This window comes from Ursus maritimus, unplaced genomic scaffold (genome assembly GCF_017311325.1).
Source record: "Ursus maritimus isolate PB19 unplaced genomic scaffold, ASM1731132v1 scaffold_1, whole genome shotgun sequence".
Lineage (NCBI taxonomy): Eukaryota > Metazoa > Chordata > Mammalia > Carnivora > Ursidae > Ursus > Ursus maritimus.
The window spans coordinates 93262231-93289173 of NW_024423343.1; the positions used below are offsets into that span (position 1 = coordinate 93262231).

Sequence of the window (26943 nt, forward strand, 5' to 3'; positions counted from 1 at the left end):
AGGAAATCCCCTCTGTGTGTTCTAAAAAAGGGGGTATGTTTATTCAGAAGGAAACAGAACCACATCCACAGAAATACAGGCTTGCTGGCACACACGCCCACAAATGCGTGCGCACAAGTGTACACACACACACACACACACACACACACTTCACCACTTCACCTCCCCTCTACCTCGCTCCTCATCTCCTTGCCTTGCAGTACAAAGACAACACCAAGGACCAGTCTTGATTTCTTGAGGGGGTTGGAGGTTTTCATGTTTGAGTCTAGTTTCCTCCTCTAGCTGTTAGACACACAGTTTGCTGGCAAGCAGTGAATTGCTGTCTATTCTCACTAATGCCTTGGCCAGAGTTCCTTTAGGACCAACTAATTCCCATGGAGGGAAGTAGAATGACACACATAAAAACAAGTAAAGTAACATCTCACAGTGTTGCCTGACATTTAGATGGATTCAGCTGTATCCTACAAATATTTGTTGGGCATCAGGGTCACCCAGGCTTGGGAAGTCATGGTGCTCCTAGCCTGGCAGAGTGAGAGGGATGGTCAACCACAGAACGAAATGAAAGAAACTCACATAAGAAATAAGCTGCCCTGGGGTCTTTGAGAACGTACAACACAGTCAATAAAGGGCAGGAGAGGTAGTGGGTGAGTTGGCAGTGAAGGGGACAGAACTGAAAGGGCATCTTCAGCCACAGGGGCTGGAACAGGTAAAGTCCAAGTAGTTCTCACCCTTACCTGAACATCAGGCTTACCTGGGAAGCTTTAAGAACACTGCTGGCTTGTGCATCCCTGCCTAGTGTCAAGACTCCTTCACTGCCGTAACTTCCAGCTGACAGATGAGCCTTTCTACTTAAGGAGGTTCATGTATGTTGTCCACGTTGGTTTCAGCTGCCTCCCCTTTCATAACTCCCCTATATGTTCTCCAACCGACCAGTATTGAGCCATAGGTAGGGACGTCTCTATGTCCCTGTTCAGCAGGAAGACATTACAGAAGATGAGACCTTCCACCTTCAACAACCTTAAAGATTTAAGGGTCAAAATTGTTCAGGGGAGAAATGATGAGGGAGCAGAAGGCTAGCTAAAGACAAAGCGTTAAGCACCCTGCAGCCTCCTCCCCCTCCCCCCACTCCTGGGTAGAATACGTGTGACATTCTTCCAAGAAGCTCCCAACCACCTTAATGTTAATGCCTTGCTAGAGGGAAAAACAACCTTAACTTGACAAGGGCAAAGCCTCTGGTATCTTGTAGGTCCTCTTTAGCATATGAAAGTTCTTTTGAAAACCTCCCTTTTCCTTACCTCCCACAACCCAGTAGTATACAATCAGCCACCCCCCACAACCCTAGCGCAGCAGCTCTTTCTGGTCCTGTCCCCTTGCGTTAATAAACCACCATTTTGCACCAAAAAAAAAAAAAAAAAAAAATAGAGAGAGAGAATACTGCCAACTGGGCCGCAACTCAGAGATTCTGATCTGATTCTGATCTAAAGTGGAGCCCAGGTTTTAGAAATCTTAAAGACTCCAGGGAGTTATAATATTCAGCCAAGGTTAAGAACCATTGCACTTGATGCTCTGAATGCTGTGCTTCAAAGAACATTTTCAGAGAGTGTCAGTAACAGGATAAAAGCTCCACCAAACTTGGATATGATGATAGAAGAGCAACAGACCCATGTGGAAATTTGGGGTTATTTCCAATTCCTCAACAGTGTCTGAGCAAACAAAAAGTAAACGCTGTCCCAGCGTTTCTCAAAGTGTGTTTCTGGGCCCCTTCTGCATCAGAAAGATGTGAAGTGGTTGCAAAAATGTAGATTCTTGAACCACAAAGACTCTGAATAGTCAAAGCAATCTTGAAAAAGTAAAGCAAAGCTGGAGGCATCACAATTCCTGACTTCAAGCTATATTGCAAAGCTGGAGTCATCAGATAGTATGGTACTGGTACAAAAACAGACACACAGATCAGTGGAACAGAAGAAACCCAGAAATGGACCCTCAACTCTATTGTCAACTAATCTTTGACAAAGCAGGAAAAAATATGCAATGGGAAAATGCAGTGTCTTCAAAAAATGGTGCTGGGAAAACTAACAGCAACATGTGAAAGAATGAAACTGGACCACTTCCTTACACCATACACAAAAATAAATTCAAATCAGATGAAAGACCCAAACGTGAGACAGTTAACTATCAAAATCCCAGAGAATACAAACAATAGCCTCTTTGACATTGGTTGTAGCAACTTCTTACTAGTTACACCTCCTGAGGCAAGGGAAACAAAAGTAAAAATAAAACTATTGTGACTTCATCAAGATAAAAAGCTTCTGCACAGTGAAGGAAACAATCAAGACTAATAGACGACCTTTGGAATGAGAGAAGATATTTGCAAATGACATTTCTAAAAAAGGGTTAGTATGCAACATATATAAAGAATTTATACACAACTCAACACCCCAAAAAACAAATAATCCAGTTAAAAATGGGCAGAAGATATGAATAGACATTTTTTCAAAGAAGACATCCAGATGGCCAACAGAACATGAAAAGATGCTCAACATCACCCATCATCAGGGAAATGCAAATCAAAACTACAATGGGATATCACCTCACACCAGTCAGAATGGCTAACAATACAGGAAACAACAGATGTTGGCAAGGATGCAGAGAAAGGGGAACTCTCCTACGCTATCAGTGGGAATGCAAACTGGTGCAGCCACTCTGGAAAACAGTTTGGAATTTCCTCAAAATTTAAAAATAGAAGTACCCTACGATCCAGCAATTGCACTACTAGGTATTTACCCAAAAGGTACAAAAATACTGATTCAGAGGGGCACATGTACCCCAATGTTCATAGCAGCATTATCAATAATAACCAAATTACGGAGAGATCCCAAATGGCCATCGACCAATGAATGGATAAAGAAGATGTGGAAGGTATATATAATGGACTGTTACTCAGCCATTAAAAAGAGTAAGATCTTGCCATTTGCAATGACTTGGATGGAGTTAGAGTGTATTATACTCAGTGAAATAGGGAAAGACAGATACCGTATGATTTAACTCATATGTGCAATTTTAGAAACAAAACACAAGAACATGGGGGCGTTGGGAGAAGGGAGGCAAACCAGAAAACAAACCCTTAATATGAGAACAAACAGGGTTACTGGAGGGGAGGTAAGCAGAAGAATGGGTTAAATGGGTGATGGGTATTAAGAAGTTGTAATGAGCACCAGATGTTGTATATAAGTGATGAATCACTAAGTTCTACACCTTTAACTAATATTATACTGTATGATAATTAACTGGAATTAAAAAACTTGAAAGAGAAAATAAAATCAACACAGAAAAGGAAAGAAAAATGCAGATTCTCAGACCTCACTCAGCTATTCTCAAGCAGAATGAAGGGTGAGGAAATTGGCAATTTACCAGACTTCCCTGGCAAGGTTTTTGCATGCAGAATTGGAGAACCTGCCCTCCCCTTCAAACCGCCAGAGTAGAGCCAGAGTTCCTTATAGTCCCTGAGGATGCCAGATTTGAGTTCTTCTCTGGCTTCTCTGTGCTCTCCACTTCAGAGCACAAAGGCAGGAAATGCAGGTAGTTTAGAAAAAGAAAAAAAAAAAAAAAGTACCAGAATTTCTTTTAAGCCAATGCTAAATAAAGGCAAAAGTAGGTTGTTAAGAACAGTTCTGACCTTCCTCTCTAATTCCTATGCTATATGCCAAGACTGAATTGTGGAATCATCAGACATTCTCAGTGCATGTCCCTTACCTGCGCCCTAAGTAACCTTGAAAAGCAACGTCTTGATGGATGGAGATGGGAGATGATGATCCTGCTTGTGGCTCTCACATGCTTCAAATGCCCATTTCATGAATGGGCCATGAAATCAACAGATGATGGACTTCTTGTGCCTCCTCTAGACTCTAACCACCATGAGGCAGCACCTATATTCTATTCAGCCAATTTCTCCAAGATCCAGCACAATCCATGGCCCACACTATGCGTTTAATGTGTATTTGTTGAATGGCTAAATGAATGAATGGAGATTGTCAGCCCCAAATTAATTTCCCAATTAATTTTCCCTGTGATCCCACATACATATTCTGATGAATTTCTCCCATTCCCAGTATTTTACAGAGCAAATAATATAGGTGCTTAGTAATTTATATTTATACATGCATATTACACACACACACATATACTTCATCCTTATACAAATAAAATCTCTTATTTTCAAATTCTTTCTTAACTAGTTACCTCAAAATGCATTTTATTCTTTGAAGTTCAAATGTTCAGATTCAAATTTAACTTTAATGGGATGACGGCTTTATATCAGGTACTTATATATAACAGGTTTCTCTGGTTATACCTATCATCTCATGCATTTTTCATAAGCTGAAAGGTAGCCAGTTCCCCTACTTCACAAATGAGTAAAATCAAGCTCCTCCCCCACTCCCAGATGTATCAGTGTATCATCAACACAGGCAACATTTGAACCCAAGTCCTTCTGGTGATTCTGCCCCAATGCTCCTCCCACTTGTCCCCAGCTGCCTTAGTATGATAAGCCAAACCAGAAGCATTGAAAACTTCTCCAAAGCACATTTTCCAAAACTTGTACTTTTCCAATTAGGTTTCAAATGAGCTTGCTGATGTGACAATTGCTTTGCATTATAAAATAGCACAGGCAAGGATAAAAGCAAGACTATGAGGCAGGAGGAGCCCAGTTAAAGCTTGGTGCCTTTTGAGTTCTCACTCTGCCACCTCCGACCCAGCCCTGGCTGTCCTCTGGGTTGGGTGAGAATTGGCTTCCTCTTAGGATAACTCCCAGGTGTCAGGGACTATTTTGAAAAAAAAGAACAGACAACGTTGCATCCCTGACTTCTCCCTCCACCCACCCGCTTCCAGGGGAGTGCGGGCAGGGCTGGGTGCGGGGCCGGGGGTGGGGCCACAACCCCTAGAAGCCTGATGGAGAATAACAAAGACTTGTGTGGGTCCAAGATGAGCCAGGTGTCAGAGGAGCTGGCTGGTCTGAGAGAACTCTTACTGAGAGGAAAGGAGAGATAACCCGGGCTCTCTCCTTAGCATCTCCGGCTCCCCTGCAGCCCTGCCCCACCAGAGGCAAAGTGGGGAGGTCTCCACAGAGAGCCTAAGGCGGATTGTAAAACAAGCCAGAGGCTTAAGGACTGTCAACTTTGCTCTGCTTGTCTCAAGTCCCCCTGGCCCAGCCCAGCTGCTATTTTTCCGTTCTTTGGAGAGGAAAGCTGTCAGGTGACCCTGGAAGTTATTTGTTCTCATTAGCTGGGCCTGCGGGTGTGTGATTATTTGCAACCCAAGTGCTAAGGGCATAATTCTATGATGAGGGCAGGGGCCCATTCCAGGGGTCATCTTGTGAACCTATTAGAGGTTGCAGGCAGAAGCTCCAAACAGCTGTTCTATTGATGCTTCAGGGAAGCTTAGCTGTTAAAAGTAGTGATGAAACCCAGGAAACCGTCTTACAGACAGTACCCAGGAAAGCATTTGTACAAACTGGCCTGCTCTTCTGCAGAGGACCTGCGAGTCCTTCTGGGTAATAAAACCCCATGTCAGGAGATTAAGAAATAATGCATTTTTGTATCTTTGTTCAACTATTAGGTAGAGCGATTGTCCAAAGTACACGCCAGGAGGAACTGTGTCAGAGATAGAGCCTATAAGCCTATAGGGCAATATACTCGGATTGGAAAGATAGAACGTATTTTCTCCTGCGGGCTGTTACAGTTAGGATATTCATTTATGTCTCCTGGTAAATCATGTAGAGAGCTATTTTATGTGACCACTGTTCCACAGCCTGGTTTAAGTGAGGGGCCAGTTGGCGGAAGAAAAGAAAATATTGATATTAGGCAGTTTTATGAGAATGTAAATCAAATCCAAAGTTTGAGATCCAAAAGAATTAAATTATTTATGGTATGAATTAATTTTGGTACATTTTTCCTGATTCAAGCTGTATGAAGAGTTGAACTCTTCTGTTGTTGTATGTTTTTTTTTTTTAAATTTTCCAAGAGTAAAATAGATGACCTATAGTTTGACTTTAAATCTTCAGTGACTTATGAATTGGAATGAATGTTTAAAAACTGAAAGATTTTCAAGATGACACTATTGGTCAGTTCGTACACAGTTGATGACAAGCCTGTGTTTTAATTTTCTGTGAGTCTTAGTGGTAGCCAACTATCGTTAAGGATGTGCTTTGTCAATATTGAGTGAAAAACGATTAAGCTCCATGAAAACATTCTTACCCTGATCTGTTCCACTATACTAGACAGGGAAACAAGCACACATAGTGTAGTATCACCAAAAATAAATTGGTTATCAAGATAAAAAGATGAGAGTACGTCCTTCAGCCTTTGGTTGAATGTCAGAATTACGAAGATGATTATGTGTTACACTTGCATTCTTGCCAACTTCCTACTGGTTATATTCTCTCTGAAACAAAGGAACATATCCCGGTTATCTAGCTTTACAAATACTCTACAGATTTATATTCAGTAAATGAAGGAAGAAATGAATAAACAGAAGTAGCCTAATACTAATAATCTGACTAGGTCTTTAATGCTGTAAGTTTCAGTGATCACATTAAATGTATACACTTCATGTACTGCTTGAAAAATATCATATAATTCACCTGCCCACCTTAATTTTATCAAGAGTAGCCATACGGATACATAGTTTCAAGGTTATAGTGAAGTTAAGAAAGTGACTTCCTGTACAGTGTTTTTGAAACCTGCAAGTGAAAAAGAAATCTTAACACAAATGCAAAGAGAAGTGATGAATGGTTATCTGGAGAAAATACCAGATCTTTGCAATTATCAGGGACATGTTATTGGTTTTATATGTGGTTCTTACCTGGAATGGTGCCACTTTGCACAGTGCTAAACTATTCACTGAAAGGGAAGGGAGCTGCCAAGTTTGGTTTAGATTAATCAAGATTCACCTCCTTCATCTGAGAGGGGCCTAGCTTCTCCTACTAACCCAAACTGCCTGATACCTGAAGCAAATTAGGATTATGTTAATATATTAGTAAGAATTCTATTTGATTGTGTATTGGAAGAAACTCAAAATAACAGTGGATATCTTTTTTCGTCTCTCTCATAGAACTTCAGAGGTAGACAGTGAAACTCCCTGCATCATCAGGACCAAGCTTATTCTATATTTCTGTCCAACAATAGTTAATGTGTTACTTTCATTATCAAGGTGGCTGCTGAGGTTCCAGCCATCACTGTTATATCCCAAACAGGAAAAGGAGGAAAAAGAGTGAGGCTTCTTCTTAAAGACTTTCTTTCTATAAGATCAAGAAAAAAAAGTCAACTTATAACTCATTGGCCAGAAATCTGTCACAAAGTGACACTTATCTACAAGGAAGGCTGGGAAATGTATTCGAATGTATCCAGCCAAAATAAATCAGAGTTTATTACTTTGGGGAAAATAGATGTTAGAGCAAACAACTACCAGATTCTGCTACAGGTAGCAGTGACAAGAGGATGGCATAAATGAAAACATGGAGGATATAAACAAAACAGAGCATATAGAAAACAATGAGCTGCTCTTATTCTCCACCATTCAAACCTATCTCTATTCCAAGTCATTTTAAGTAGTGAAATAGTCACATAGCAAAAGAATAGGAAGGAGAGGCAAAGGACATTGTAAATCAGCAAAGTGTAGAAACTGTGTACAGATAATTAGGATCGTGTTTTACACTGTATCATTTTTTAGCTGTCTTGGAGTACTTTACATATGAAAAGATGTTATTTTTCCAAATATGGAAATACGGAAGTCAAGGTATGAATGATCTTCCCAACCTAACCATCTTAATTAGCAACAAGGTCACCTTTGGAAAAAAAGCAAAATATTACCTAGAAGGATAGGCTTATTATGAAAAGAATCAGGTCCTCTACACAGAGAGGAAAGAGGCAAATGAGGAGCTAATTAGGTAGAATAAGCTGTGGGAAACGTATTGGTAAATTACAGTCCATGCGTATAAAGTCTCATTATTATAAACGGCAACTCTTTTCTTTATTTTTTAAAGGTAGCCAACCAAGTTGTTCAAGCTCTGCTCACTCAAAAGGTAGGTCACTTTCTGGCTTATTATTTTCAAGGTACTTATGTGAATAGGTTGGAACTCATATTGTCAAACCAGGAAATTGTGATTGATAGATGCAATACTTTTCTGTTTATTCACTTAGGTTAAAATCATGTGTGTTTTAGACGGGCATACAAAGTAACATCAGTGACCAATAGAATCATAAAATTCAAACTCTTGGTAAAGTAACAGAAGATGAAAGATTTCCATGGGCCCATTTATTTAGTAAATGCCGATATTCTAAAGGTCGATGGATTCCTTCACTTCCTAAAAAATGAGTAGCTTTTAATGGACAGCATTCACTGGAGCCTAAGCTTCAGGAAGAGGTCTTTGAGGTTAGGAAAGTTATCTAATTTCTCTGGGTCTTAGTTTCTCTTCTCTAAAGGGGATAACAATTCCACCCTCCAGAACTGCAATGGTCATTTTATGAGAGGAAGCCCATAGAGCAGTTCCTGTAGGAATCAGTTTGTGGTAAATACAAATCAAGAGGCAGTAGTGTGTACTTAGAAGTTGCTGACAATAGCTCTTAAGCAATTTCACCACCCAACAAACAAAGAAACAACTATGTGAGGTGTGGATGTGTTAATTATCTTGATCTTGGTCATCATTTCACCCTGTAAGGTGTATCAAATCATCACATTTTACAATTTAAATATATACAGTTACTCAATTATTCCTCACTAAAGTTGAGAGATAAAAGCAAATAATTTTTGAGCATGAGATCTGTATGCCTTCTCTTTTGCTAAGTCCCTCTTCTGCCTTCAGACAATATAAGATCATGTTTTTGGGCCAGAGTGGGTAGATGCCAGTTATTGCCCAAATTTGGCTATTTTGGTATATTTTATTGAAACTTCCCCATCTCTTTCTGTAATGTTTCTCAGAGGCTAAATTCTACTTCTTTCAGATTTTGTTTGTTCTGAATCACCTCTCTGTGAGATGGAGACTTTTTCTATAAAAGAAAATCTTAGATCATGTGGCATATTCTGAAGAACATGGCTAATGATAGCAAAATAATTTATGACATTTTGATTTTTGAATTAAAAATAATTTTATTAGGGGTAGACCACTTTTCATTGGAGATACTTAAGTATTATTTTTTTATTTATACTATGGAGGCATTGTGATATTATTTTTGCTAGATTTTCTCCTCAATTGCTTTTGTAAAATCATCCTTTCTCTTTCAAATGATTTTAACTGGTTTAGGTTTTACATTAATATCACATAAATAGAGAGATTTGACTATAACTATTAGGTTGAATTAGGTTCCATTGTGAGTAGCGGAGATCCAAAATAGATAAGCTAAAATACTATTTCTTTCTCAGAACTAAATCTACAGGTAGGCAGTGTAGGTGCTATGGTGCTATGGTGACTCTGCTCCATAAAGTCCCAGGTGTCTCTGGTTTCTATCTTGTTATTTTATGGGATGTGGCCTCCATTCCCAAGGTCACTTCATGGTCCAAAATGGCTGCTCTTGCTCCAGTCATCACATCCACATTCCAGCCATCAGGAAGGAGGAAAAGCTGAAGAAAATGAAGAAGGTAAAGGGCACACAGTAGCTGCCCTTTAAGAGAGACTTCCAAAAGCTTTCTTACCTCCGCATTTACATCTCCTTGAACAGACCTTAGTCACACATCCACACCTAAGGAAGCTGACAGTGAAGTCTTTATTCTGGATAGGTGCCCAGCTGAAATTGATTTTCATAGTATTGTAGGAGAAGGGGAAAAACAGACGTCAAAGGGCATCTCATAATTTCTGTCATGGCATATTTGAAATTTTTTTTTCCTTTTTCAAAGGCTTTAATTTCTCATTTGCTTTCCTCCTGTTGGAAACTCTATGCTCATTTAATTATAAACTTAAGGAATGAAGGTGGCACTGTTGCAGCTCTGTATGTAACTGTCAAAAGCTTCTCATGCCTGTCTTTTTTTAATGGTGCCTCAGGAAAGAGACAAGGAAGCTGTCTGGTACAATATAAAGGAAAATGGGACCCTTCAGGTCAGCCACAAAAAATAGCTACACAAATCCAAGTAATAACTAGTAAACAGATAAATCTACCTTGGTACAGTTAAGCAGTAAGACAGAGAAAGACATGCTCCTGTGTGAGATAGCATACCTCGGGGACACTCTGAGGCAGGAAGAGATGCCAGGATTTTCGAAGATTCCAAAAGAATCATGTTCTGCAGAAACGTGTACCTCCCAGGTTTTATAGGGACCGTAAAATTGCTACAAGAAGACTCAAATTTCTTTTTAATTAAGAGCACAATGCAGGAAATAAAATGTACTCCAAATGCAGATGAGAAAACAAATTCTAAAGAGGGGTGTAGCTGGCACAGAGTGAAAGCAGAAATTTTGAGTGATTTATCCAAGTCACAAAAAAAAATTTTTTTTGAGGTGAAATTACAGTCATAACCATGCAGTTTTAGAATAGATCGTTTGTTATGACACAAAGCAAATCTGCCACAAGCAACCAAAAAAGCATTTTTCTGGCATATCATGAACTGGCCCAGATAAGCATCTTGAAATAACAGAGTGTACTTCTTTTTCCCAATACTGATAAAAAAAAATTATTTCCATGAACTTATCACTTTCAGTTAAATGTACATATACTGTCCTAGTCAAGTAATTCAATTTATCTCAGAAACCTGTGGATTCCCTTAAGACAGTAGATTGTCCCTCCTTTAGATCAATAAAGCTAAAGTGACAATATTAAACCCAGCTCACTTCCATTTATGACTTCAAATCATAGGTGCGAGGCTACAAGTGCCAGTGAAATCAATAATTCAGGCCAAACTCATATTTTTGTCTGAAATATATTTCATCTTCATTACGTCAATTACACTCACTGAAAATGTAACGGTCCTAGATTCTTTACTGTGGGTTTTTTGGTTGTTTTTTTGGTTTTTGGTTTTTGTTTTTGTTTTGTTTTGTTTTGTTTTTTGCCACTATAATCAAACTTGGAAGAAAACTTTTTTTTTTTTTAGTCATTTTTCAGCATGTCAACTTCAGCTTTGTCTGCATGTTCTTTAGGATAATCTAGTATTTAAATGGTGTTTTTTTTTTTACCGACATGGAATGAGGCTCCGTGTGGTAGAATCCAGCAATGCAGCAACCAGATAGGAGCAGAGCACAGTTTTGTAACTTGTATCCGAAGGAACTCCAAACTTCTACATATTTCCCTTGTGGAGGGGCATTCGGGCCACCTGTGTCCACTCCGCGGGCGGGATCCAGTTCCCAGGAGAGAATCTGTTTATACTTGCTGTGTACCTTACAAGGAGTCAGACCCCATCTCCAATACTTTAAATGCACTAAGTCATTTTGTTTTCACTGCAACCCCGTAAGACAGGGCTAAGAAAACAGTGTTCCCTTAGCTCCAATGGCAAGAAGTGGCAAAGCCCATATGAGCAACCTAGGGCTGCTGTACTCCAAATCTTCCCTTTGCAACATTCGGCCTCCACGGTCGCCTTGGGTCACTTACTGTTTTTTCCCCACTGTAGTTCAGCACACAGAGATGAGGCTGTGGAAATCAACAGATGGATTGAAACCCAATCATTAGATATGACCGCAGGAAGTAGAACAAAAGGGCAAAGGAGCCGATGGATTTCTTAAAACTTCTGGAAGCATTGCCCGTCCTGGCTAGAAAGAAAAATATTCAGGATCTGACATGTGTGGAGTCAAAACTGACTCTCTAAATCTGGAGTCAAACTTTCTCAGAATCCATCTGAATTTGGACCCCAGAATTTCACAATTGTCAGGAACCTTAGCAAGCATTTACTACTGAGATGGTCAACTAGCTTCGGTAATGGGCTTAATTTACTATGATTACATAAACTGGTTTAGCCATCACCCAGCTTAAAAATGCTTTAATCGGAAGGCGTTTGGGATGAAGTCTTGCAGTATTCAGTTCGCCACAGGACTAGCGTCTTCCCATTCACTAGGGCTGGCCTGATTCGGGCGCACGTTTGTGTTGCCTGCCTTGCCTTGTAGATATTTGACATTGAGGCCTTTGGTGAGTCTGAGAGATGGCTTTTCTTTTTACACAATCTTAGACATCCTTGACAAAGAAAGGGCTGTATCAGTGACAGCCGCTAAGAGGGAGTGTTACAAGGAGGAACTGGTGGGTATGGTGGCCATTAAGCTTCAGGGAAAGAACGAGGTGGCTCTAGAAAAGCCATCTCATGAAGCAGCTGAGACTCACATCCTCTTGAAGTCCTGTTTTGTACAGTAGCCCAGTGTACAGATCAAGGAACTGAGGCAAAACCAGGGTAAGTTACATCCTCAAGGTCATGTGGGTAATGAGGGCCAGAGTCCAGACCCCCTAACCCCCAATCTGGTGTATTCCCATGATGTGCCTTGCATCTAAAAGAGTTTTACCGCTATAATATCATTTTTACATGATAAAATCAGATTTAGATAGTTTTCATCAATACCCCAGTGATGTCACTATATGTCCTGCTTCTGTGCAATCAACACTTCGTTAAACTGACTTCAGCAGGGAGAGGGTTGGTTCTAAATGCATTGAAGCAACTGTACACATAGGTAGTACCAGCAGTAGCTCCAGAATCTTCTTTAGCCCGAGTGCAGATGAAACTTGCCAGGATTACAATGCATGGATACTCCAGGGAAGCTATGGTTTGAGATCAGGAAGATGCACAGGGTCCTTTAGACCAGTGTATCGCACTGCTCCGTATATTTTGCCCTCACCATCAGCTTTAATCCCATATTCTGTTTCCAATTGATAGTGATGGGCAGGTTGCAGGGAAAACAGGTCTGGTTATTTTCTTGAACCCAAAGACCATTGTACTTTCTAGTATGAGATTAAATGTAGTCAAACTGTTGGCATTATTTTCCCCCCGCTAAAATCAGTTCTCTTTTTATTGCAGAAGACACAATACTATATTTTTGGGGGAAGGGGGGTCGTCTTCTTCTTGGGGCCTGGGACATACTAAGAAAAAAAAAAAAAAAAAGAAGGATGTGAGAGAGAACAGATGGCCCAGCCTCCTCGGTGGGCCAATGATGGGCTCATTGGTTTCTAACCAGCAGAGGGCTCATTGGTTTCTAACACCTTACTCAGGAAGGATAGTCTAGGTCTCACCTCTGTCACTGTCAGGGTCACAATAATGGTGCTTGTAGACAACCTCCATGTGTCATATGCTACTTTAAGTCAGTGGGTTCCTATTATAAGCACAGAGGACACAGACAGCTGGCTGTCACCCTCTGCCTAGGTCTCACTATAGTGGTCAGAGAAATTGCTGTTTTTCTCTCTCTCTCTTTCCATCCACCCTTGGGCACACATGCATGGTTTTGAATACAGTTTCTTGGGATGAGAACTGTCTGGCATCACTTGCCATGCACAGTTTGAATAAAGAGAACAAGAATATTAGAACAACACAGGCAATGATTCTTTTATGTCTACAGATTCTCAGAGCAGCTCAATTCTGTTGGTCAATGATTGTAAGACCAGAGTCACATCCCTAAAACCTTCCATTTCCCCCTCTGCCATGTGCTGATCTAGATGAGCCGAGAGTGATGACCATTTTTCAATGTCAATCAATTGTGTTCCTGCTAAATGAACTTGTACCATCTTAAGTAACAGTAATAGCCATTGAAATGTGGGCACCTGTACAAAAAATCTCTATAGAGTATATTGATTTTTTCTTTTATTCTTTCTTTCTTTTTTCTTTATATTTTTACCCATCTGAAGTACTCTTTCAAGTTATCTCAGTTTTGCTGCAAAAAATCATCAATGCGGTTCCTTCCAGGTCTCCTCTCTCCTTGCAACCCCGCGTTTGCATGCTTCTGCTCCCACTTTTTTACCTGCAAATGAGAATGATTATGCTTTCCCACCCAATAGGTACTATTAATATTTATTTACCTCACAGTCAAGTTTTATTAATTACTTAATTAGCACTACTAAAAACAATTAGTGTTTAGGGCAGGGAGAATTATGTGCATGCTAGGAACAAAAAGTAGAGTAAGTGAGACACAGACAAAGGTTGAATTCTAAATAAAGGAAACAAGTTTGGCCTTTTCACGTGAGCGTTGCCTAGGACCCCGAAGTGGTCTCTGCCAAATGGCATATCTGCTCATGCTCACACGCACACTCCTGCCCCTGCCTTGCACGGCTGCTACCCTCCTAGGTCTTGCACTCAGGTGCCTCATTCTGCACATGATATTTCTCTTCTGTGCTCTGCACTTGTAGGTAGCAATCAGTTGGAAACATCCTATGCATAAGCTCTACCCATTCAACTAAAAGGGTGAGGAGAGTGTAAGCTGTGCGGTGAGCCTCACCGTGGCCTATTTCCTTGCCCTCTGTAAGTAGAATAAATGACATAGAATCTGGATATAATGAGGCTCTGGTAAAGCCTCAGGAGTTGGATCTTTCTAGCTTCACACAAGGCTATGGACAGGCCCACTCATCTCTGTAGCTCTTGTTTAGGGCCTGGGGATCAGAGCTGTTGCCTTGTGAGAGAGTCTTAAGTAAGCTTGGAGAGTCTTAAGTAAGCTCTGAAGCTGCCCCACGTCAAAATATATAGATCCACAAACTAGAAGTGCCGAGAAACTCAGAGTCTCAGTCACACTACCACTAGGGAATTTGTCATCACCATCATCCCATTTAACAAAACAATCACACAATTATTAAGTTCCTACTATATGTGGTGTTTTGCCACGTGATGGAATGAAAGAGGGTCAGAACCATCTGCTTGTGCTGTTGATTATTGGGGTACCTTCTTGCGCTTGCCTTTGAGGAACGTGCCATCTAACTGACAAGAGAAGTCTAGAGCATGAAAGATAAAATCAGTACACAGTAACGTACGCTAAATGTCCTTTAAGAGGCATTGAGGGCTTACCGGAGTTCAGAAAGAGGAGTGGTTTTCGTGGGATGCCAGATACAAGTGTCAGAGAGGAGACAGATTTTTAAATGGATGTCAGTCGAAATGCCAAAGTTGGACCGGGCTGAACAGGAGGTTGAGAAGGGAACGTGACGGTGGGGGAGGGAAGAGGATGGTAGGAATGGCAGAGCTTTTGAGAACAACAAGCCAACCATTGTTCTTTATATGGCAAGAGCAGAAGTTTTTTTAAAAAATTTGGAAGTAGGGANAGATCAAGTCTGACATGTAGGAAAGGATCAGCTTTTGAAGAACTTTGAACTGGGGCATTATTCTACCTGGTCTTTCTTGAACCCCGTCAAAGAGAGTACTTGTGGACATTTAAGTACTACAAGTACCTTTATCACAAGTTAATTTGGAAGGCAGTTCCTTGGTGGATTCCAGAGAATCCTAAAGCTCCTATGTTATAGCCTCCTTCATGAAAGTTGGGGAAAAGGTCTCTGTGGTCTTTGAACTATTCAAAAGAGCTGGGGCGCCTGGGTGGCACAGCGGTTAAGCGTCTGCCTTCGGCTCAGGGCGTGATCCCGGCGTTGTGGGATCGAGCCCCACATCAGGCTCCTCTGCTATGAGCCTGCTTCTTCCTCTCCCACTCCCCCTGCTTGTGTTCCCTCTCTCGCTGGCTGCTTCTATCTCTGTCAAATAAATAAATAAAATCTTTAAAAAAAAAAAAAAAAAAGAGCTGCTCCAGAAGGATGTCCGGGTATGGCTACTCAGTTTCTTCCCCAGCACCAAGATGAGCCACCCCAAATACATGGAAATCCACAAGTTCAGAGCATGGGCAGGTTTCACATGGCCTTTTAAAGCTTTCATTTCAGAATTCCTTCTCTCTCTCTCTAAATGCATCACTGGCTCTATTAGCCCCAGCGTTGAAAATTTCAACTTGTTTCCACAAATGACAGCGAAAGGCTCTATCAAAAGTGATAGTTTCTTTAGTTCATCAAATCTCTATTCACTGCAAAAACATTATTGTCCTTGTGGTTTGTGCTTTATGATTGCTTTTAGGAAGACAGTGAAAAGGCAAAATATATAGGTGGAAACTCAAATTGACTTTATATCGCTAACATTTACCATCTTCAAAAATAGCATGCTAGATTAATGCACTTCTGATTTCAAGATACTTTTTTTTTTTTAAATTGGTCTTCTCTGCACATAATAATTCTATCAGACAATGGACTATGGAAGAAAACATTGTGTGTGATTTATTCCCCGGGGGCTTTGAAGGATAAAAATACTATTTTTATACTAATGTGTCTGAAATATCAGATAAAATATGGTTATAATATGCAAAGGCGTCTTTCAGTTATAGATTTTTTTCCTTTCGCTGTGCTTGTTGTAGGATCTAAGGGAGGAATGTCTAAAGTTGAAAACAAGAGTGTTTGATTTGGAACAACAGAATCGAACGTTAAGCATCCTGTTCCAACAGCGAATCAGACCAACTTCTGATCTGCTCCTCCAGGTATGTGGAGGATTGAAAACAATCCTTGCTACTGAAATGCTATTGACAAAAAGTTACAACTTCTGATCTGCTCCTCCAGGTATGTGGAGGATTGAAAACAATCCTTGCTACTGAAATGCTATTGACAAAAAGTTACTTTGGTTCAAAAGTTTCCAGTATCTCCATAGGCAAGGCATCGTGCATCAGAACCCTGATTCTTTCCCTTCTCAAGGGATGTCATTAAAATTGAACGTCTCTTAAATTTCTGACTTTTTAAAGCTATGTTTAGATAAAGGAATAGATCAACAAATAATAAACAGGTAAAAGGGACCATCAGAAGGTGTCCTCTAGTAAACGAAGTGGAACTGTGGAATGGAGTCAGGAAATCATCGATTACTTTGGGGACTTGTATTAGTAATCTTTCATTCCGTGATAACCAGGGGAAAGTTTTATGTAATGCCAAGTACATTTCTTTATTTCATTCTCTCTGTAATCAAAAATTCTGCTGGGGTTTGTTTTTCTTTCATATCTGTCTCTATGCAGAGTTCCTCCTCACACACAGTTCTTCCTGTATTCTGCCTCAGTGTTTTTCAGGTTCTCCTTGTCTAAAAGCTCTCACTGAACTCCTTCTTTACTTTCCTTCATAACATGCAAAGCTGTGGAAAGTCAAACCATTTGCATCATTTTGAATGATGTCCCTGACAAGACACCAGAGAACAAACCTGACTTCAGGGAGACGCATGAATTGGCAAAGGGGCTGGGAGACTGATCTTTGCTGTTTCCTGGGGTTTTTTAAAATTCCATTAATGTGTATATTTGCTCAAACAAGCTCCCATGAGCCTTGCTTACAGCCCTTCTGAGGCTAAGCAAAGGTAAGGTTTCACAGGGACGATGTATGAAAAATAAACCCCAGCTGCCCGGCTGAACTGGCTGAGAGAGAGGGAAGAGACAGAGGTATCCTCTAGACTCTACTGCCCAGCACTGTAACCACTAACCACGTGGTTCCATTGAAATTGAAAACTGAATGAAAATTAAGTTCCTATGTCAAAATAGCTACATTTGAAGTGTTGAAAAGCCTCCTGTGGACAGCGGCTGCCATATTGGATGGTGCATATATAGAACATTTCCATCACCATTGGAGCTTCTACAGGACAACACTTTTCCAGATGGCTGGGACGGTGTTGCTACTGTACCCTCTGAACTTTGACATGAACATCTTTCCTTGACTCCTCAGGGAAATAATGAGAAACTGCCATTCATTTCACTGAATAAAAGATGTTTGATAAAGCCAAATATCAAAAGTGTAACTTTTCCCCCCAAATTAAAAGAAAGCAAGTCTCTGAATTGTACAATAGATCTCATCTCCTAAATTAATTTCCTCTCTGCCTTATCTGTTAAAGCATAATTCATAATTTATGACTCAAAAATTATGCAGAAAAAAAAATTGTCTATCTCTATTCTCTTTCTGGTCCCAACCACAACAAATGTTTGTCAGAGAATCTTGCATCTGTAAAAAGTTGTATATCTTTTGCTCTCTCATATCAAGATCCAGTATTATAATTACTTTTAACAGCTGTTGCATGTTCATGAATTTTTCCATTTTGCTTGGTTTAACTTCAGGCTTTTCTGGAACAATGTTTAAGATTCCATAGTCCCTGTTTATGAATCATGATGGCTTATTTCCATAATAAACACATGTGCCATAGATATTTAAACTTTTTCGTTGGCTGTCACAAATTTCTGAAATCCATATCCAAATGGCAGGGAATGGTGTGTATGCTAACAATAGAACTCAGTGTTTATTCACTGGGTATTTCCAGCCAACACACTTTATATTCCTCCCCAAATAGTCTTCCTTCCAGGAGCCATTCGAATTTAAATAACATTTCTGAAAGATGGGCTGTTAATAGTTCTGTAAAGAAGAATGGTAGAAAGTGGGCTGCCTGCCCTCTACCATCTACAGCTCACAAGCACAGAGAGATGGAGCCGCTGGCTTTTCAGGGGGTCTGTTAATTAAGTGACTCATGATTTTTTTATTTTCTGGTGGCACAAATACATTCTGTGAAGCACTGGGCTAAAGTAAAAGCAATCTATGCTTGCTTTGCACCTATGGAAGTGCTATAATTATTTGTTGAATGGAATAATGAATAAGTGATACAAATTTATTCTGCAAGTTGGTAGTTATTTTGCATACACCAAAGGGAAGTTTATGCTCTCTTCTGAACTGTTCCCGTCTTACGTGGATGCTTCCGAACTACTCAGTCACGCCCATCCAGCCCAGCCTATTTGAGGGTGTGGCTTTTGGGTGCAGCCAACTCCACCAGTGTACCTGGTCCCAAATATTATTGACCCTACAGCATCCACCATAGGCTGAAGATTCAGTACTGGAGATTTCTGAGTAGTTTTCTGCATAGTTAGAAACCCGCATTAGGCGTCATCTGCTGAATACAGCCTAATGATTATCTACAATCTGAAGTGTCCACCTGAAGAGAAATATAGAAAGAAGATTGTTGAACCCACTGTGATATTAGGAGATAGATTGTAAAAAGTAGAAAAGAAAATAATTTATAAGAACCAGTCTTTGTCCCTTAAAAATAGTAAGTAAGGAGTTACATGGCTATGATTTAGCTTTTTTTTTTTTTTTTTTGTATAGAAGAAACAAAATGGGATAGTTTTATGGATTAGTTGACAAAGTCTGGGAAATTTACAAAGGGAACCAGATACATGCTGAGAAAAAAAAAAAAAGTCTAACCTGAAAATGAAAATCTTAAGAATGGCAGTAATCTATGGTGATTCCAGTTTCCAGAATGGTACCCCTGGGGCTAGGGGTGGTAACAAATCAGAGTAACAAGGCCCTCTGTATTAAAATCTATAATTTGAGCTACATTCCAAAGAATTAAGAAGTCCATATAGCAAGTAAAATCCCAAAGTAATGTTCTTAATGGAACCTGAATCTCTAATTAACCTAATTTGAATCTACTGGCCAGATTAACCAATGCTCACCATTTCTTCTTATAAATCATGTTAAACAACGTTCAACTCAACAAACATTGGCAACTAATAGAGTTCTCCGCTAAGTATACTTTCTTCTCTTACCAGTTGAGTTGAATGCTCACCGTAAATGAGCCATCTTTGTAACACAGTATGTTTCTGCAAGTAGTATTTATGGTGATTATATCATTTTTAACTACTATATAAACCGATGAAATGTGATACCGAAAGAATTGTTTATATAAAACAAAGTTGAGTGCTTCAAAACCATCTATAAAGGCGAGTCACTAAATAAATGTTTATGGTCAAATGAGATATAGGTGCCTAACTAAAAAATTGTGGGAGCTGGAGAATTGTATTAAACATAGAGGTATTCTGCATGCAAATTGCTTCCCAAGTGATTTTAAGTTCTTGTTACACTGTTAAGAAAATCCAAAACAAAGACATATGCATAAACAATGTGTTTATAAAGCATGAGCTTTATAAAGCATCTCCCCCCGAAAAAAAAAACCCAAACCAAAAAACACAAAACACACACACACACACACACACACACACTCACTCACACTCACACATGCACACAACAGACTTTAATAATAGGATCCCTAGGCAAAGAAGTAGCCTTGACCCTACCAACTCTGTTATTTAACAAATGCATTGTGTTTACCATGTGTCAGATACTGTTCTGCAGCCTTTAAAGTGCTCACCAATTCCATCTCCATTACAGCCCTGTGAGGCGCAGGCAGTATCCTTGCCCGCATCTTTACAAATGGGGACTCTAAGGCACCAAGTCCCCCAGCTGATAATTGATAGAGTGGGAATCTAAACCCGTGATCCGGCTCAGGTCCCTCCCTTCCACCTCCCTTCTCTGCTCCCTCTGCATGGAACCCAAATGAGTGTGAGGAACATTTTTCTGATTCTGTATTCTGACATTTTGATTAACTGGGCCACTTGTGATCAAATCAGATCAGAGGGCTTCTGCAATGAAATCGCAACAAGGAGACTACCACATTTACACATTTCTGAAGGCCTCTTGATTTGTGACGTCCATGATTTTCCCCTGTCCTGTGGGTTTGGCTTTTGTCTTGTTTTGGACACCTGTGTTATCATTATTCTGATAAAGCATTATTCTCTCTCTCTCTCTCTTTTTTTTTTTTTTTTTTTTGGCCTAACAGTTTTTTTCTTTTCTTTCTCATCTGATATTTCAAAGGGTCCTAGTACCCATATCCTTAGGCCAAGAAAGAAAGAAAAGAATGTTATAGTGTAGATTATTCACACAAACAGTTGGGAATCTGATGGCTTAGAACCAAGGTGTAAACATTTTCTGTCACTTCCCAAAGTGCTCTTTGTTTGGGTTTTTTTTTTTCTTGCTAGTGTTTTGTTTTATGTTATTCTTTCATATGAGATGAGAGGATTTAAAAATTCTACTGTACTTCTGATTTATTCTTTTCTCCCCTGAACCTTTTATGTTCAGAGCGTAAATCTATTCATGAGTCTGGTTTGGCAGGACACTACACTATATACTCACCTCTCCCCACCTGTCCACAAGCTGTGAACCCCAGTCTCTGAGACTTTACCCAGTGCTGCTACCTTTCAGGGGCCTTCCAGGGTCATGACTGTGCTCCTGGAACGTTCCCCTTGCTGAAGCTCCTACAGTATTGATGACCCATCCCACATAATTCAGCAAGTCATGGTTCTGTACAGAATTCTGGAATCCTAGTCTCCTGTGGCAGGGATGGTGGGGATCATGCAGTGCAACCCGTAGGAACTAGGGAGTTCTTGTTTCATTTCACCTCGTTTGTGATTCATCGCTGTGAGGTTAAGAACTATGCTGAATGTGGCGTTTTGCCTCCCACAGATGTTATCACTGTTCATAATATGTATTCATTCTGTATTACTGATGATTCAACACTTACTTATGTACCTTTTTATGGAATATAGTTTTTGGCAGGACAGAATTTTGTTTTGTTTGTTTTGTCTATGCAACAGTCTCATTGCCTTTATTATTTTTTCTTCCAGAGTTCTTAAGATATAATTGATGTTACACTATATAGGTTTAAGGTGTATAACAGAATGATTTGATATACATGAATACTATGTAATGATCACCACAATACGTTTAGTTAACAGCCAACACCTCACATACTTGCAATTATTTTACTTGTGATCAGAACATTTAAGGTCCACTTACGTAGCAGGATTCAAATACATAGTACAACATTGTCAGCTCTGGTCACCATGCTGTACATTGCATAGCCAGAATTTATTTATAACTGGAAGTTTTGACCACCCTCACCAGTTTCCCCCACCCTCCCATTCTCAACCCGTGGCAACCACCAATCTCTTCTCTGTTTCTGTGAGTTCTGTTTTATTAGATACTACGTATAAGTAAGATCCTATGGTATCTGTCTTTTTCTGTCTTAGCATAATGCCCTCAACATCCATCCATGTTGTCACGAATGCCAGGATTTTCTTTTCTGTGGCTGAGTAATATTCCATATGTCACACTTTGTCCATTCATGTGCTAATGGATTGTGTGCATATGTGTGTATGTGTGTGAGTGTGTATCACATTTTCTTTATTCATTCATCTATTCATGAACACTTGCATTGTTTCCATCTCTGGGCTATTGTAAATACTGAAATGAACATGAATGTGCAGATATCGCCTTGAGATAATGATTTTGTATCCTTTGGATACACGCCCAGAAGTGGCTGAATCATATGGCTGTTTTATGTCTAATGTTTTAAGGAACCTCCATGCTACTTCCATAGAGGCTGTCAGATGATATCTCATGGTTTTGATTTGCATTTCACTGGTGATTAGTGATTTCAAGCACACTTGCACGTACCTGGTGGCTATTTGAATATCTTCTTTGGAAAAATGTCTATTCAGGTCCTTGCCCATTTTTAAATGGGATTATTTGACTTTTTTGCTATTGAGTGTATGAGTTTGCTATATATTTTAGATATTAACTCCTCATCAGAAGCATGGTTTGCAAATATTTTCTCCCATTCCATAAGTTGTCTTTTCTTTTTGTCGATCATTTGTTTTGCTGCGAAGAATCATTTTAAGTTAATGTAGTCTCACTTGTTTCTTTTTGATTTTGTTCCTTGGGCTTTAGGTTTTGTATCCAACAAATCCTTGCCCAGATCAATTTCAAGGTTTTCCCAGGGTTTGCTCCTAGGAGTTTAATGGTTTCAGGTCTTACATTTAAGCCTTAACCCATTTCAGGTTACTTTTGTGTGTGGTATAAAATAGTTTTTTTTGTTTCATTCTTTTGCATGTGAATATCCAATTTTCTCAGCACCATTTATCAAAGACTGTATTTTCTCCATTGAGTGTTCTTGGCTCCTTTGACTAGTATTAGTTGACCATGTATGCATGGGGTTTTTTTGGGGGGTGGTCTCTCACTTCTGTTCCATTAGTCTACGTGTCTGTTTTTATGCCAATATCATTTTATAGTGACTATTATGGCTTTGTAATATATTTGAAATCTGGAAGCTTGATGCCTTCAGCTTTGTTCTTTTTTCTCTGGATTATTTCAACTACCTGGAGTCCTTTGTGGTTCTAAACTACTTTGAGGATTTTTTCTCTATTTCTGTAAAAAAAGGTAATTGAAATCTTGATAGAGATTTTATTGAATCTATACATGGTTTGGGGTAATATGGACATTTTAGCAAAATTAGCTTCTCCAACCCAAGAACACGAGTTATCTTTCCAGTCATTTGTGTTTTCTTCAATTTCTTTCATCAGTGTTTAGTAGTTTTCAGTGTAGAGATTTTTCACTTCCTTGGTTAGATCCATTCCTAAGTATTGTATTGGTTTCATGCTATTGTTAATGGGATTGTTTTCTTTATTTCTTTTTCAGATAATTCGTTGTTAGTGTATAGAAATGCTGCTGATTTTTTTATGTTGATTTTGTATCCTGCAACTTTACTAAATTCATTAAGTCTAATAGCTTTTTGGTGGAGTTTTTAGGATTTTCTATTTGTAAAATCATGTCATCTGCAAATAGAGACAGTTTTTCTTTGTTCTTTCTGAATCTGATGGGTTTTACTTCTTTTTCTTGCCTGAATGCTCTGGTTAGACTTCCAGTACTCTGTTGAATGGGAGTGGTGAGGGTGAACACCCTTGTCTTGCTCCTAATCTTTGAGAAAAAACCGGTTGTCACTGAGGATGATGTTAGCTATACACCTGTCATGTCGCTTTTATTATATTGAGGTATATTCCTTCTACACCCAGTTTATTGAGAGTTTTTATCGTGAATGAACATTGAATTTTGTCAAGTGCTTTTTTCTGTCCCTACTGAGATGATCATATGATTTTATCTTTTATTTTATTAATGTGATGTATCACTTTTATTGATTCTCATATGTTGAGCCATTCTTGCATTTCAGGGATCAATCCCAGCTGGTCATGGTGTATGATCTATTTTATGTGCTGTTGAATTTAGTTTGCAAGTATTTTGTTGAGAATTTTTGCACCAATGTTCATCAGGGATATTGCCTACAGCTTTCTTTTCTGGTAGTGTCCTTATATATCTTTGATATCTTGGTAATGCTAGCTTTGTAAAATGATTTGGGGAGTGTTCTGTACTCTCCAATTTTTTGGAAGAATTTGGGAAGAATTGGCATTAATTCTTCTTTAAGTGTTCAGTAAAATTCACCAGCAAAACCTCTGGTCCTCGGCTTTTCTTTGTTGGGGGGTTTTGGATTACTGATTTAATCTCTTTACTCATTACTGATCTTTTCAGATTTTCCATTCATGATTCAGTTGTTGAAGGTTTCATATTTCTCGACACTTTTTTCTGTTTTTTTATAGGTTGTCCAATTTATTGGCGTATCATCATTCATAGTAATTGGCGTATAATCGTTCGTAGTGATCTCTTATGATCCTTAGTATTTCTGTGTTATCATTTGTAATGTCCCCCCTTTCGTTTATAATTTGTTTGATTTGGGTCCTCTATCTTTTTTTTCCTTGGTTTGTCCAGCTAAATGTTTATCGCTTTTGTTTATCTTTTCAAAGAACCATCTTAGTTTTGTTAATCCTTTGTATTGTTTTCCTGTTCTCTATTTCATTTATTTCTGCTTTAATCTTAATTATTTCATCTTCCTTTTGCTAACTTTGGGCTCAGTCTGTCCTTTTTTTTCTAGTTCCTTGGGGTTTAAAGTTAGATTATTTATTTGAGGTTGTTCTTTTTCCTTGATGTATGTGTTCGTCACTGTAAAATTTCCTCTGAACTGCTTTTGCCGCACCCTAGGAGTTTTGATATGTTGTGTTTTTCAATTGTGTTTGTCTCAAGATACCTTTTTAATTTACCTTTTGAGTTCTTCTTTGATCCATTGGTTGTTCAGGAGTGTATTGTTTAATCGTCATGTATTTGTGAGTTTCTGGTTTTCTACCTGTTACTGATTTTTGGTTTCATACTAATGTGATCAGGAAAAAAAAAAAAAAACAACTTGGATGATTGCAATATTCTCAAATTTGCTAAGACTTGTTTTATTGCCTCACATATGATCTATCCTAGGAAATATTCCATGTGTGCTTCAGGAGAATGTGTATCCCACTATTGTTGGATGGAATATTCTATGTGTGTCTGTTAGGTCCATTTGGTCTCTAGTTTTGTACAAATTTGCTATTTCTTTATTGATTCTCTATATGTATGATCTATCTATTGTTGAGACTGGAGTCTCAATAGAAGTTTTCTATTATTGTACAGTTGTCTCTCTGCCTTCAGTCCTGTTAATATATTCTTTACATATTTGGATTTTCAATGTTGGATGCACAATATTTACAATCACCATATATTCTTGATGGATTGACCCCTTTATAATTATATAATGACCTTATTTGTCTCTTCTGACCATTTTTAGCTTAAGGTCTACTTTGTCTTATATAGATATAGTTACTCCTCCTTTTTTTCTGGTTTACTGTATTTAAAATTCTTTTTCTATCCCTTTACTCTCAGTCTATGTATGTCTTTAAAGCCAAAGTAAGTCTCTTGTAGGCAGCATATCATTGGATATATTTTTTTTAAATCCATTCAGCCATTCTAAGTCTTTTAATTAAAGAACTCAATCCATTTATGTTTAAGATAATTATTGATAGCTAGGGACTTACTATTACCGTTTTGCTGTTTTCTGATTTTGTAGATACTTTGTTCCTGCTTCTTTTCTTGCTGTCGTCTTTGTGATTTGTTGATTTCTTATACCAGTATGCTTTACTCCTTTATGATAATCTTTTGTATAATTGCTACAGGTTTTTCTTTTGTGGTTACCATGAGGCTTATATGAAATATTTTTATATTTATAATATCCTATTGTAAGCTGATAACAACTTAACTTGGATAGCAAACAGAAGCTTTACACTTTCTGTTCTCCCCCTCACATTTTAGGCTATTAATGTTACAATTTATATAGTTTTATATTGTGTATTCAATAACAAATTGTCCTTATGGTTATTTTCAATGCATTTTCTTTTACTTGAAAACCAGAGTCGTGAGTGAACTATGCACCATCACTACAATATTAGAATCTGTCTTTGACTTATATTTATCATTACCAGTGAGTTTTACACATGTTTATTTCCACATAAAGCACACCTTTTAGCATTTCTTATAAGGCAGGTTTAGTGGCAATGAACTTCTTCAACTTTTGTTTGGTAAAGAAAGTCTTTATCTCCTTCATTTCTGAAGGATGGTTCTACTGAGTATAGTATTTTGGGTTTAGGTTTTTTCTTTCTTTCTTTCAACATATTTAATATATCATGCCATTCTCTCCTAACTTGCAAAGTTTCTATTAAGATATTCACCCATGGTTTTATGGAAGCTCCCAAGCATGTGACATGTCACTCTTCTCTCACTATTTTCAAAATTATCTGTTTGTCTTTGCCTTGAAAAGTTAATTATTATGTGTCTCAGTGTAACCCTTTCATGTTCAGCCTATCCAGGATTTTTTGGGCTTTGTGAATTTGGTCATTCATTTCTCTCCCCAGGTTTGGGAAGTTTTCAACCATTTTTGCTTTAAATATATTTTCTGTCTTTTTCTCTTTATCTTCTAATCCTATATTAGGATTCTCCCAATGCGTATATTGTTTTTTCTTGACTATCCCCCATAAGTGCTACAGGTTTTCTTCACTCTTTTTCTTTCTTTTTTTTTTTTCTTTCTGCTTCACTGGTTGGATAGTTTTAAGTAATCTATTTTCCAGTTTACTCATTTTTTCTTCTACTTGGTTGAGTCTGTTGTTGAAGCTCTCTATTGAATTCTTCAGTTATTGTATTGTTCAGCTTTATGATTTCTGTTTGGTTTTTTTGGATGATTTCTTCTTCTTTGTTGATGTATTGTATTCCTAATTTTGTGTAGTTGCATGTGTGTTCCTGTAGTTTGCTAAACTACTTTAAGAGGATAATTATGAATTATTTGTCAGGCAGTTTATAGATCCATTTCTTCAGGGATAGTTTTAAAGCTTTAGTAGTTTCTTTTTGTGGTGTCATATTTACCTGATTATTTGTGGTCCTGGATTTATTTCATTCGTATCTG

At 38.6% G+C, this 26943-nt stretch overlaps 1 protein-coding gene across 1 annotated transcript in view; it reads left to right on the forward strand.

Annotated features, from left to right (window-relative positions):
- NCKAP5 (NCK associated protein 5) overlaps positions 1-26943 on the forward strand; it is a 759472-nt gene that overhangs the window by 615248 nt on the left and 117281 nt on the right. Inside the window, exons 8-9 of the mRNA XM_040636836.1 lie at positions 8039-8077; positions 16313-16432. Coding sequence (XP_040492770.1) covers positions 8039-8077; positions 16313-16432 — 159 coding nt within the window. The remainder of the gene's footprint in view (positions 1-8038; positions 8078-16312; positions 16433-26943) is intronic.